Source organism: Stegodyphus dumicola, chromosome 7 (assembly GCF_044657685.1).
Source record: "Stegodyphus dumicola isolate Sdum_Otavi_A_Nest chromosome 7, ASM4465768v1".
NCBI classification, from domain to species: Eukaryota; Metazoa; Arthropoda; class Arachnida; order Araneae; family Eresidae; genus Stegodyphus; species Stegodyphus dumicola.
This window is the reverse complement of record NC_140774.1, coordinates 192,318,589-192,333,541: the sequence shown is the minus strand read 5'-3', so window position 1 is coordinate 192,333,541 and position 14,953 is coordinate 192,318,589. Positions and strand designations below refer to the sequence as shown.

At 30.5% G+C, this 14,953-nt stretch overlaps 1 protein-coding gene across 1 annotated transcript in view; it reads left to right on the top strand.

The window, feature by feature from the left end:
• Positions 1 to 990: 990 nt before the first annotated feature.
• LOC146996600 (uncharacterized) overlaps positions 991 to 14,953 on the top strand; it is a 110,350-nt gene continuing 96,387 nt past the window's right edge. The window contains exons 1-3 of the mRNA XM_085821189.1: positions 991 to 1,142; positions 1,925 to 2,032; positions 2,526 to 2,613. Of these exons, the coding sequence (XP_085677315.1) occupies positions 1,096 to 1,142; positions 1,925 to 2,032; positions 2,526 to 2,613 (243 nt within the window). The 5' untranslated portion in view covers positions 991 to 1,095. The remainder of the gene's footprint in view (positions 1,143 to 1,924; positions 2,033 to 2,525; positions 2,614 to 14,953) is intronic.

The following is a 14,953-nucleotide window of genomic DNA, read 5'->3' as shown; positions in this document are numbered from 1 at the left end:
TCTTGAAAGTATTAAATACCACTGTTATATTGGTGATCCTATAGAGATAATGACGAATTCAGTAATATCCGTATCCGGTTTCACGATATGGATTTATCAAAGCTTGGAGAAATAAGAAAGCAGTTCGTTTACCTTCTAAGTAAAGAATAAAGAAACAAACAAACAACAACAACAAAACAAAAAAAAAACGGTTTCAGGTTTTAAATTGTGTCCAAAGGACCGTTTTTTAACATTTTATAAGTTACCTTTATGTATTAAATGTCATTTCTTTGCACTTAAACCAAAAATTTCAGTTCAACAGTAATGTCGCAAAATAATTTTAAAATTAGCATATCTTTAGAATTTTCGATACACAGTTCCGTCCGCTGGAGACAAAAAAGTTTTTTTTTTTTTTTTTTTTTTTTTTTTTTTCTGTAGAGTGTTGTCATTGCTCGCTTTGAAATCGTTGAGTTTCTTAATCAAAAATTCGCTAAAGTGTTACAAAATATGAAATCGATAATCAAACTCATTCTAAGTTATGCTTCTAGATGCCCATATTCGAAGGAGAATTACGTTATTTAAAATTTGATGTCTCTAGGTACCGTTGTTTTATCATAATGCAAAAAACATACCTAAACTTTTTAGATTGTTTAATTTCTTTAAATATAACACAGGGCCATAATATTTGGTGGCAATAGTTTAAAAAGTGATACTGACATTACAGTGAATCGACGCAAAACACCAAAACGAAATTAATTACCCCTTCTGAGGAAACAGAGTTTTGAAGCAACAGAGCTCTGAAATAAAAATGAAATTCTTACCCACCGGTCTTGTACTAAAATACGTGTATTAAGATTATTATATTCGGTAAATAATATTAAAGAATCTATAGTGAGAAGAAGTCAAGCTTCGACTGCACAGCAACGCCACGGAGAAAAACTGAGTCTAAAATGTGTCTTTTTTGACAACTTTACAGGCGTAAATTCAGGTTCTCTGAAATTCGTTCACGCATGCGCGCTAGAGCCAGAGAGTTTGTCAACAACATCGTAGAAGTCGTCATAGCGCGCCATATTGAACGCTAAGCACGAGGATTTCAGCAATTTTGAACATTTGGAAATGGAAAAAAATAATGAATCACGCTCTAGTGATCCTGCGTGTGAAAGGTACGTAAAAATATTTAATTCTTATACCTTTTCATAGTAGAATTATTTTTTAATTACCAGAGTTATGTTCAAATCCATTCCATAGCATGGGATGGTAATCAAATATCATGTAATGAACGATTATTAATTAAGTTGGCATTAAAAAAGTTAAAAGTTTCATTGGAACATTTTATTGAAAAATTATAATTCCTACTGTTAAAGAAATCAGAAGTATTTCGAAAAATCTCTATCAAAGCTTCTTACGCAAAATTAGTATATTTGTATATAATTGCGAGGATAAAATCAAGCAATCATGGATGATTTACTATGATTGCTAATGAAAATTATTTCAGTTCTTCATATCCGATCTTTCCTGCAGTTATATGTAATGTATATTGCAACTTCTTCTATTTTCGTTTAACCAGGTATCAATTTTTTAGTTCATGATATTTTCTAATTCTATACATTGAGCATTATTTATAATCAAAGAATCTTTATAATAAACTATTCACAGATATCATTTTTTTGCTACTAAGAACTGCAATATTATCCCAATTTTTAATTATTTTTTAAATTAATTTTTTAATAATTTTTCCAGTTTTAAAAATAAAATTATTAAAGTAAATTAGCTGCATAATTCTGGTGTCATGATATTCATTGGCTCTTTTTTATTTTATTTCAACCTTGCAACTTAAATGTATTCTGTAAATTAATTATTAAATATCCATATTTTATTTTTATATTCAATTTTTATATATTCTGTACTGATGTGATTTAAATCTTTATAATAATAATTCATTTAGGTTAAATGATCCTTCACCAAAGGCTTATGTGCGTTGTGTGGTGTGTAATGCCAATTCTTGGTATTTTCCTGAAAGAAAATTCTTTCGGTTTCCTAAAAATCCAGAGAGGTAAAAATTTAATTTTTATTTTAAGTTATAAGTATTTAAGTACAGTATGACAGATGAAGAAATTTTTTTAACTTTCTGTTATTTAAAAAAATTATTCCTTTTCAAATGAAAACGTTATATTCATTAACATACTTTGTGTGATATTCAATGTTGCCTTATCTGTTTAGCCTAATTATATATACAATAGTAATAAAATATTTATGTAAATATTACAAAATCGTAGAAGCATTAGTTGAATATATGCATCAGCTAAAATGAATTTTTTCATAAGCAGAATGCTTAAAAATTTAACATTAGTTTGAGTAAAATGCATAAATATTAATTTTTTTGTACATAAATTAGTACTTAAATGTTATCTACATGTCAAATTTCTGGAAAAACTAAAATATGTATTTGTTTTGCACAGTAATAAGTTACATTTTAAATGAATGCTTAAAACTAGTGTTCCCTGTGTAAAGTAGGTGTAAATTTCATGTTGTTTTAACTTTTATAGATCAGCACAATGGCTTGAAGCATGTAGAATTTACTTGATTGGACGTGACAAGGAAATATTAAAGAAGCCACCTTCTCTTTTATATCGAAGTCGTCTTTGTTCCGCACATTTTGAAGACAATGCATATTCCACAACTAAGAAGCATTTTTTGCATTCGAGTGCTAAACCAACAAAATTTGGTGAAACAGGTATGCATTAATTTCAAGTTTATATATTTCAAAAATTTTTAAAAATTTAACCTCTTATATATTGTACTGATCAACAACTTACTATGTTATTTTAGAAAGAGAGTAGTCTGCTGTCTTTAAAAAGAGTGATAAATCTTTTTCTGAAGGATAATTTAGTTTAATCTCCCACAGAAATTTCATTTGTTTACATAAATAATATAACTTATTTATTATGAAAGGACTCTTCTGCTGTTTCTTACATAGTCAATTTTGGTATGAGAGAATGTAAAGTAACCCTTTTTTAAAATCCATTAAATTTTCCTTAGTAAATCCTTTATGGATATAGCAGAATGTTCTTAGAATATGATGTAGCAGAATATATTTACCCAAAGTATAATTTTAGGCTTTGAATCAGATTTACAAACTCAGGATAAATGAAATTAACGATAATTAAAAATAAAATTAAAACTTCGGCTAATCTTTGAAATATGGTAACTGGTAGTTTGGCGACATTTTGGTAAGGCGATAAAGTTTACTAGCTAGGACTTTAGCAGTGTAAATGGATAAAGTCAAGAGTGTACGCAATGCCATTTTTGTGCAATTCTGTGATGTTTTTTTAAGTCAAAATAGATCGACGTATACATGGATGATACCGTGTATGTGCAATTCTTAACTCTGCAAGCAGTGGGCGATTCTGCACTTTCTCCCAATTTCGCACCTAATCTTCGTGATGATTAAGCACTTTTGTTCCATAAAAGTTCTAGCATAAGCGTAATTCGGTTAGCAAATTGTTGGAAAAAAATGTTGAGTAGTAAAAAAAAAAAAAAAAAAAAAACAACTAGCAGGGTTGGTCGCCAAAAAATCGCCAAGTTACCATAATCCGAAGATTAACCAAAACTTCTTTTCTTAAAACTAAATGTCAAACCGTGTTAAAGGTTAGTTAAATATTTATTTGTTTAGAGATGAAATATTCATAAAATAATTAATTGATAATGATTATATTATGAATTATTATGCATTAGTCTTGTTATATATATATAAATTTTCTTTTTCCTTCCTAGCTGATGAGCTGTCCAGAAACGAACGACAGAGTTGTAAATGTTCATCAGCTGTCTATGAAGTTGTGCTCGAAATTGCAGCAGCATGCAATCAGTATCGATGATAATTCAAGTCCTTTGGCAGAAACAGATTCTGGCACTTCACAAACAGATTCTGGCTCTCTAGAACTTGGTTCACACCAGCACTCCATAGAACTAAATAATATCACCGAGACACCAAAAAGATTAAAATGCAACAAAAATTTAACACCAAAATCTTTAAAAATAAGGCAGTTAAGTCATAAGCTGGCATATTTAAAACGAAAACATTCAGCAAAAAGGAAAGCAAACAAAGCTGGAGTCGAAAAGGCACTCCAGCTGATTAGCTCATTAGTTAGTTCTGTAGTTTTCACTTTTATAAAATCACAAATAAAAGCATCAAATGTGTCAAAATACGGACGAAGATGGTCACTGATGGATAAAAATTTGTGCCTTCAGATCTATCTTAGTAGTCCAAAATCATATAATACACTGAAGGCTTTTTTGCATTTGCCCAGCAAGCCTACATTATTGAAAGCTGTATCTGGTATAAAAATGGAACCTGGATTTTCAGTTGCTGTGCTCAATGCCATAAAATTAGTTGCTAGCAAACTGAAAATCCATGACAGGTATTGCATCTTATCCTTCGATGAAATCACTTTAAAGCAAAGCTTATCTTATGATAAGAAAAGTGATTACATTGTTGGATTTGAAAATTATGGTTCCTACACTGAACTAAAAATGTTTCCCGAATATGCAACTCATGGTCTTGTTTTTATGGTCCGTGGGCTGTGTAAAAAGTGGAAACAGGTCATTGGCTATTTTTTTTCTTCTCACACTACTCCAGGTTTTATGTTGTGTACTTTGGTCATGGAAGCCCTATCAAAATTATTTGATTGTGGTTTGATACCTGTGGCTGTTGTTTGTGATGGTGGTGCAAACAATGTAGTTTGTTACAAAAAATTTATGAAAGTCACAGAAGAAAGACCATATATTATATGTCAAGACAAAAAGGTATTCACACTTTTTGATGTGCCTCACCTTTTGAAGTGCTTGCGAAATAATTTTAGAAAGTATGATGTTAAATTTCAGGGTGGCAAAATTGCTAGTTGGAACCACATTGTATCTTTGTGGGAATTTGATCGTAAAATGCCTCACAGATGTGTTCCGAAATTAACAGACCGCCATGTAAATGTGGATTGCCTTAGTGCTATGAGTGTAAAATTAGCAGCTCAGGTCTTCAGTCATTCTGTGGCTTCAGGCCTGTGTTACCTTAGTGCACTAAATGGCTTACCCGCATCGGCTAGTCTTACAGCAGATTTCTGTTCAAACATAAATATTTTATTTGACAGTTTGAACAGTAGAACACTTAAGCACTCTAATCCTTTTCTTGCAGGAGTTACCAAGTCATCGATTCACTTAAAAACCTGGAAGGAAAAGATGGATTTCATCAAAGGCATTGAATTTCAAACAGAAAAAAAAATATCTTTCCCAAGTATATTTGGCTGGAAATTAACACTATCAGCAGTTCAGCAGTTAATTCCAGTTCTGTTGGAAGATGTACCATTTGTATTAATGTGTCGTTTCACCCAAGATGCCTTGGAAAATTTTTTCTCTGTTGTTAGACGTAGAGGTGGAAATAATGACCATCCAACTGCATATGATTTTCAACAGAGGATGAGAATACTAATGGCACAGAATATCATAAGCACAAGTAAGCTATCAAACTGTGAACCTGATAACGATACAGTTTTGATACCTACAGAGTTGCTGACAGTTATCGATAACACTGAGCCTGGAAATGGCAGTGATGTAAATGATATGGAAATTGACTTTGATGATCCCTTATTGGTAGCAAATGAAAATTCTGATACTAGTGCTTGTATTGCAAGTACATCATATGATGTATTTTCACAAAATTCAGCAGCTTATGTTGCTGGATATATTGCTGGAAGGGCATTGAAGCAATTTCCTTGCACTTTATGTAAGAATATTCTTCTTGTTGATAAATATTTGGGTGAACACACTTACTTTTTGTATTTTAAAGAATTTGATGTAGTGAAAAATGGATTGTGTTACCCCTCACAACAGTTTACATTTACTGTTTGTGAGATGGGTGAAAAATTTGTAACTTTGTTTGATAAAATATGTAGCCAAAAAGATGTGAAATCCAAAATTATATCCCAACTGAAACTAATTGATCATGAATGGCTTACATGCCATTATCATGCAGTAAAAATGTGGGAATATATTGTCAGTTCATATGCTCAGCTTATGATATATTATAAGCTGAAAAGTATAAATAACAGCTTGAAAAACAGACGTAGAGGAAAGAAAAAAATTACTAAATTACACTAAAAAGTCTTATTTGTATATATTATATGTATTATTTGTAAGAAAAATATATTAATGTAAAGAGTATGTGTGAGAAGTTTTTGATTTTGTATTTTTGCTATATTACTATTTGTTGGATTTTAATGTTTTTGTAATGTAATGTAATTTGTTGAATTTTACAAAAGTTCATGTAATTTAATTCTCTCTCTCTCTGTATATATATGAAATTTCTATTTATGTATATATATGAAATTTGGATTTATGTGTGTATCTTCAAATGTAACTTCAGTATCTAAATTGTCTGTAAGTACAGTGAAACCTCAGTTAACGAATATAGTTTGTTCCTAGAGGTCATCTGAAATCTTTGTAAACCAAACCTAATTCTCCTTTAGGAACTTCTGTAAAATATATTATTGATTCATTCCTTCGCCTCAGATGATTGCAGATTTTAAACTTTTGCATTGGTAACATTTGCACCAGTTTACAATTGAAAAACCAGTGCAAATCATTAAATCTAAACTAGAAAGAAACTAGTTCAGTAGTAGAGAAATATACATGTATTAAAAAGAGTTGGTGATATAATTACAAGATAATGAGAAATGAAAAGGGAAGAAATATTGTTATTAATCTTTAAAATGAAATAGAAATAAATCTTGCTGATAGAAAAAAGGGTTACTTTTCCATTATACTCCCGCAAACTTAACAAATATACTGAATTAATAGAAAATTACGAATTTAAAATAAACAAAAAAATATATATATATGTAAGAATTGCATTATATATAATTTTTTAACATTATTTTACAAGGTAAATCGTCAGAAAAATTTAAAATATAAACATTTATGTAATTTTTCTGTAGCAGTGAAAATATAAGTACCTACATAATAAGGACGTTTGGCTAAATGAGTAAAAAAACTCAGTAAGATAAGAATTAAAAAAATAATGTGTTTTTGTTGTTAAATTTCAAAGAAAAAAAAAATTTGTGACACTGTTCAAAGCATGTTTTGTCTTTTTGGTACATGCATAGACTCACATTCCATGTTTCACACATGTATCTTCTATGAGGTTTCTTCCTTGTGCTACAAAGTATACACTGCCTGGATCTAAATTTCACTGGTATATGTCCAGTGTTATTTAGTTTCTTTTCATCAGATGACGTTTGTGGTTTTTTATGTTAATGGGGAGGGCTTGGTTTTTTTGGCTTTGGTACGGATCATTCGTTTCCCATTCATACTTATTTTATTCATATTTCATCCCAAAATATTCAGAAAATATTTTTAATTTAAATAAAACTTTAAGCGATTTCAATTTTTATTATAGCAAAGTATATTTACATTAAATTTAAACCACAGGAAATAATTTATAAAATCACAATACTAGCTTGGGGAGCAAGTGTGTTGAGGTCAGAGAAAACTCTCTGGTAAAAGATCAGTAATAAATCAATTTTCATTCAAAAATTTCGGAAAGAAGAAAAAAAAAATTCCAAAATTGGTGGTTTCAGGGCACGACCACCGCGCGTCAAAGGATTTAGGCATTATATAGAAACAGAAAAATCCTTAACTGTCAACTTCTTCAAAATCTCTGGTAATAATTTCTTCTAGATTGAATTCATTGTTTCATTAGTTATGTATTACAAGGCTTTGTCCATGAAAATTGAATAATAGAGAATATTAAAACTGCTCATTTTTGTTAGAAGTGACCTCAAAACATGTAGGAAATTCATTTATTGATAGCTTGTATGTTTGTCTTTCGAGACAGTTCTTTTTTTTGGTTAGGAAATTTGTTCATCGTGAAACATATTTGTAACCTGAGGTTCCACTATGCATTGAGCTGTGTTATGCTAATAAATTTTGACAATAACAATGTTTATTTTTTTTTTTTAAATTTACATGTGAAAAAAATTCTGAATGCTGTATTTGCTAACATTGCATCCTGCTCTGTATTTTCTTCTCAAGTTTTTTTTTCAACGTATTTAGACATGTAATTTATAGCTATATACAAAGTATAGAGAGATAAAAAAGTGCATTATGTAACTTAAAAGAATACAGTAGACGCTGCTTATTGTGGTCATGGTTAATGTTATTAATTGGATATTGTCATCGATGTGGTGAAGTCTCACTCATTTGTATATGAAAACTTGGAAAATACTTTGTTTATCGTGATCAACAATTCAGTTAATATTGTTTATTGTGATCAACAATTTAGTTAATATGTCCAGATTCATACAGAATGGATTTTTAAAATTTAACATTGCCAAATTAGAGTAAAATAGATTTTAAAAAATTGTCAGGTGACACGGAAATGTTGCGAAGTGTGAGATTAGGTTTCCAAACACCTTGATTTCAACTTTAGTCATTTATTTAAAATCAGGTTTAAAAAAACAACAACTTTAGTTTGACGTATCCTATGAGGAACTCTATTGATTTTAAGAACAATCACACATAAGTCCTTTCTTTTTCCGATGCCACTCCCCCCCCCCAAAAAAAAATCCTGAAAACACTGATGGCAAATAATGGTTGCATTTTTGCTTAATTTTACACTGGCAGTCTTCAAACAAAAGATGCATTTTTAATTTTAAGATTACGTGTACAGAAGCAGTAAAATAATATCCAGGAACATTATGAGCAGTTCACAAACACATTTTTGCATTTTCTAATTAAAATGCTGTGAAAATACTTGTGTTCTTGATATTTTTTAATTAAATTAGTTAAATTCCATTTTCATTCTGAAGTGCTTTTTTAAAATTAATGTTATTATTCTGCTAATATTATGAAAATAGATATGAAAAAACATGATCACATTAAGTGGCACCTACTATGCAGTGATTTGAAAGTAATATTTGTATGTCTTCTTTGAAAATGTAGTATTTTAATTATTGTTACACCGCTTCATGTGTTCTTTTAAAACTGCTAAATTAATCACTGAATAAATTATAAATAACCATTTGCTTATTACCTTATAAAGTTAGAATTATCTTAAGCAGTATTTCTCACAAATTCTAAAGCATGATGAACAGGAAAGTCTTTGAACTAATATAAAAATGTGCAGAGGTTTTCAGATAGTTTTTAAGTTACATTTTAGGATTGGTAAACAAAGAATAATCTTATCACATATCTTACTTCTTTTCCTTTCAATATGAAATACTTTGTGAAGTGCATAATAGGAAATTTATTGCTACAGTATCTCATTCTATACAAAAAGATTCCATTATTTGAGATTTTATAATAAAAATTTCCTTCTTTTACTAGTTATGCAAATCATTTGAAAATTATCTTAATACAAAATGCATACCAAGCCATTTTTTATGGATAATATATTAAGATATTGTTTTCCATGTAGATGCTTTTATTTGTGATTTGATGAATGGAAATGCATTATACTGCTCAGACCCCTCAGTTGATGATTTTTCTCATACTCTTACAAATGTGCAGTTTTAAGATTCCTGCATTCAGCACGTTAAAAGATATATTTATTGACATTTTTATGAAAATTTGCAGCATTGCTGTAAGCATTGAATAATGGTGCTTTAACATCATGCATTATTATCATTGGTATAGAATGATTTAGTTTGCTTTTCTTTTTGTAAAATATATTTTCTTTTCAAATTTGCCACCCCCTCCTTTTTTGGGGGGAAAGTAAACAATGAATTTAATATGGAAAATAATCCCAAAATTTTCACATTCTCTCAAAACTGTTTTTAGTAGCCATAAGTGACAAATTCAGATTGTTTCCAAAACAATATTGACTGAATCTAAAATTTTCAGTCAGATATTGAATGTTTCTTAAAAAACTAACATAGATTGTTTGTTATTATATAGAAGTTATTTTTTAACTATTATCTCTTAATCTCTAATATGTGCTCCTAAACATTGGGTTAATAATTTGATTTCTAAAAGATATATTATTGTTGTAGTTTCTGCCATTAAAGCTATGCTAAGAATGTATGTTAGTATACATTCTTAGCATAGCTTTAATGGTTTCTCTCCTTTTTTTGTCTTTGCTATTTTTTCTGTATGATAAATCTAAAATTTTATATATCTCTAAAACAAAAATTTATGAATATTTTACCAAATTTTTTGTTTAAATAGTAGAAAAAAGAATTTCTAATAAAACACATAAATTACAATAAAATTTTAAAATGTATTATTCTTAAAAAACACGAAAATAATGTCATCTAATTATTGTTATACTGTGTTAATTGATATATCTTTAAAAGTTAGCTCAGAGAAAACTTATTTGAAACAAAAGAGGGAAAAAGATTTTATCAGCGATTGTATGAAAAATCATACATTTGCTTGTTATATATTATGTCATAGTGATTTGATAATTGTGTATCTTAGTATGAAATTTTGTGTAAATAAATTTTTTAATATCTTAATTTATATGTGTTGTCTTTATTTCTTTCAAGCTGAATAAGCAAAAATCTTTAATAAAATTGTATTGAAGAGTGCATCATTTATTTATTTTAAAATTGCTAACGGTTGATATGTATTTCAGACTATTAAATATATAGCCTTTGTGTGCTTTGCCATATCTCAGTAATTCTGTCATGTGCAATAACAAACGTTACATTTATTAAATTGCGTACATACGTACTACATGGCATTTAAAATTAAATCATATTTTAAAGCCGTAATTAAACGAAGTATTAAACTAATAGTAACCATTTATGAAATATTTAAGTATTAATATGAATAATTATGAAACGAAAAAAGTGGATGTAAAATAAAAAAATCATATACTGCAAAGCAAAATTTTCAAAAAAAATAGTAAAAGCTAATTATCAAATAAAAGATTTACGCTTTCTGCTTCACGAGCGTTTAAAGTAAGATCGATTTTCCGCCTCGACTACACCCTGCGTGTTTGCTTCACCGCATACTGACTTGGATTCGAAATTTGCCTGAGGGCGAGCCAACTGGTTTACATTGTGTCTACGAGAGCTTGCCTTCTTTTCCCCTAGAGATTCTTTGATAATATTGTCTCTTCTGCAACCTCAAATTTCTTAAAAACGGCGTGGCACTGGATACTGTGTCACGGCTGTAGGTAAGTGTCAGTTTCACCCCTTGCGTGAAAAACGAAGCCAAAGAATGTTTAAAGAACCTCCTTGACGAAGCGAAGGTACGGGACCGAATACTCTGAAATGGAACTCCGCCCTCGCCCCACTCATACTCAGCAATTAAGCCTATTTTTACAAAAAATTCGTATAAAATCCGCACTTAAATATAATGACCTCAATTTTTGAAGTTACGTACGTATTATATTAATATAAAGAACATCACAGTAATAGAAATACATGAAACATGCGAAATATTAACATTATAACTATAAGCATGAAAATAAGGGGTACAGTCTCTGAACACTGGTAATTAAGACATATGCTCGATTTCAGGCTGCATAAAGTGGCGTTATTGTGGTTTTCCCCTTGTGTAAGTGTACACGATTCAGTTTCCCTTAGGAAGTCCTCCATGAGGGCATCCCTCCCTTTGGCGGCTAGCTCTAGAGTGCTTTCCCGTAATCTTAACAATATGATGTAAACTGGTGTTCCTTTCATTTGATGAACATTCCATTTCCGCGACCCTGCATGGCGATCACCTCCACTCTAGGACCTTAGAAGAAAAGGGCTAATTCATTGAACTCCACCCCCCGAAACAGGAAGTGAGGAGTGATGACGTAGTTATGTTGATACTGACGCCAAAGACGCAAGTCTCAGCAAAGAAATAAACAATTTAAATTTGAAAAAATAGCCTTAAAAAAACTGTGCGTGATAACTGCGAGAATTGTGTTACTCTTTCTAAGATAATTATAATAATAGCTTTTCGAATGTTGGGGGGGGGGCGTAGTTTTGAATATATGTATATGTTATTATTTTTCCCACTTAAAGTAGAGGAACCTATGTTTGACTGAACTTGAAAATGATAGTTTTATTCAAAATTTAATATAATTGTAATATAAGATTGATTTTTGATCTAATTATAAATTTTACATCGATATGTTTCTCTTCCAATTATATATAATAACAGATATTGTAAAAAATGATTGTCTAACTGATATTTATACACATTACATAATATTTAAATAAATACAATATTGCTGCGTTAGGTTTGAAGAAACAACTTTACTCGCAATATATAAAGAGAAATACTTAATCTTTCAAAACAGGGGCAAAGGTGAAATTTCTTTCTATTAAAAATTTACGTATTTGTAAAAACGTACAAATAAAAATATCCCAAAGAAAATATCAAATTTCTACTTACATTTTGCAGATTGGTATGTGCAAGAAATATCTGTTGGTCACAATTCGGAATTCAAGCAGACGTTAAATATTAAAATTTGACAGCTAAATACACTGCTGGCCATTAAAATTGCAACACCAGGGAGGAATGTTCTGACGAAAGTCAAAATCACAAGAAAGGACGAAAAGTTTGGGATATGCAAATGACTAGTATTTCAGGTATAAAAGAAAAGTTTTAAAGTGGATTTCTCATTCGGAAAGTGCTTTGTAAGGTTGGAGTTCGCTCAAGATATCGTATCATGCCTCGAATAAGAAAAGGAAATGCTTACAAGCAAATTTCGATATTCGATAGAGGCAAAATCGTTGCCTAATCGAAAGAAATGACCGGTCCGTGATATCGCCAGTAGCATTGATCGACATCCAACCACTGTCATGCGAATATGCTATCAATGGATCGCTGAGGGTCATACTGAACGGCATGCAGGATCTCAACGCACTCCCGTGACTAAGGCCAGAGAGGACAGACATATTGTGAGGTCAGCCCTTCAAAACCGTACGATCACATCACGCACCACTAGTCAGGAAATGGGGATGTTTGCAGCACGCCTAGTATCATCCTCGTAAGGTGCTGATACTAGGCGACGTCTGCAGCAGCGTGGACTGTCAGCGGGGTTGACTATTACTTCGGTTTCCCTTGACAATGCAGCGTAGCGAGAGACGGCAACCCCTGTGCGTCAAAATTTTTCGGCCAATCACCTGATGAAAAAAGAAGCAAATTCTTGTGAGGATGCTGCTCAGTAGATGGACATTTTGTTTCTTCTTTGCTGATTTGTGGTTTGTGCATTGATTTCACTGTTTAAAGAAAGTACGTTTGAACCTACAGCATTCAGTAATAACGAACTTTAAATTAAATTAAGTTTCTATATTTAGCTATGTAATTTCGGCATAATATTTTTATGTAATTTCGGCTGAGGTGAATGAATAATGAAAAAGAATGAAATGCAGTAAAGTTTGCTAAACATGTGAATTAAGTTATTAGCATTATATTGTAAATTAAATATATATTTAATATAATTCACGAGTGAATACTTATTTCATCTTCAGATTTTGTTTTTTGCATAATGAAAATTTAAATCATACATATTCTGGGTATTTACAACACAGAACGTTAAATCCACTGTTAAAGAAATGCTTCTTATTTTATTTATGAAAAATAACTAAAAGGGAAGAATACTATTTGAAAAAAATTTATAATAAAAAAATATAATAAGAATTCTAAAAGGATGTTGTAGAATAAAATACAAAACATCAGAAAGCTTTCAGATTTTAGGGCGATTTTTTAACGTTTTATGTGTTACCTTTATTTATTAAACATTATATTCTTTTCACTTAAACCATAAAAATTCAGTTCAACAGCAATATGACAAAATGGTTTAAAAAGAGCATATCTTTAGAATTTCTGATACACAGTCTCGCTCGCTGGTTGGCATTGCTCGCTTTGAAATCTTTGAGTTAGTTAATCAAAAAATTGGTTAAAGTTTATGGATTGTAAAACACATTCTAAATTCGGGCTTCCGGATGCCGATATTCGAGTGGAGGACTACGTTATTCAGAACTGGATGTCTCTAGGTACCGTTGTTTTTTCACAGCGCGAGAAGCGTACATATATTCATGCAAATTCGCCATTATTTAATGTCCTGAAATATAACGCAGGGGTGCTAATATTTGGTGGCAACAATCTAAAAAGTGGAACGTTGTTCGTAGCGCACCAACGCGAAATGCCAAAACGAAATTAACAGTCCTTCTAGGCAAATTGTTCCTTTATGCTGAAAATTTTCCATATCATATTTAACAGAATTTGAATATTGCTTAATCGTTGCTACATTTTATATACACAGGAAAATATAGGCTCAAATTGATTCCGAAATTAATCGGTAGCAATTCTGACTACATGAACGCCTGGAAATAGCTAAATTTTCATCAAAAGATACCATCAGAATTGCATTAGTATTAAAAAAAACACAGCTGATCTCTATTATAATGCATGACATGCGTGATATTTATTTTTTAGCTAATATTGTAGCAGACGCAAGGACACGAATATTACATTTTGTCCAAGGACTGTTATCAAGAACTTTTAATGATAGCATACCTGACACCTTCATTTTAAATGAGAATAAGGAAAAGCGTTTTTCCTAACATAAATTTCAAAATACACTTAAAAATAATTGTCCTAATACATGTAACCATTATTCTTATATCTACGTTACTTTATGAGTTTGCAGGTCTTGATTTTATCAGTTAGCCACTAATGCCTCACAGAACCACTTAAAGATTAAATTTTTATCTTCTTTCTGATTCTTTGTCAGTCATAGTTATTCCTTACTTTTCAAGACATGCTAAAGTTGTATTTGTACTAAACCGTATTTTCTAGTGTCAACAATGCTAAATATTTTAGCCGAATCCAATTATCTTTTAGCCGAATGATGGTAAAACCAATAAAGAGTTCTGAAAAGGAAGTGTTAGTTAGTTCGTTAGCGTTCAGTGTTGGCATATATATATGTTGGCATATATATGTGATGTACCAGCTTTTGTCCGGAATAAATAGATTGGTGAAG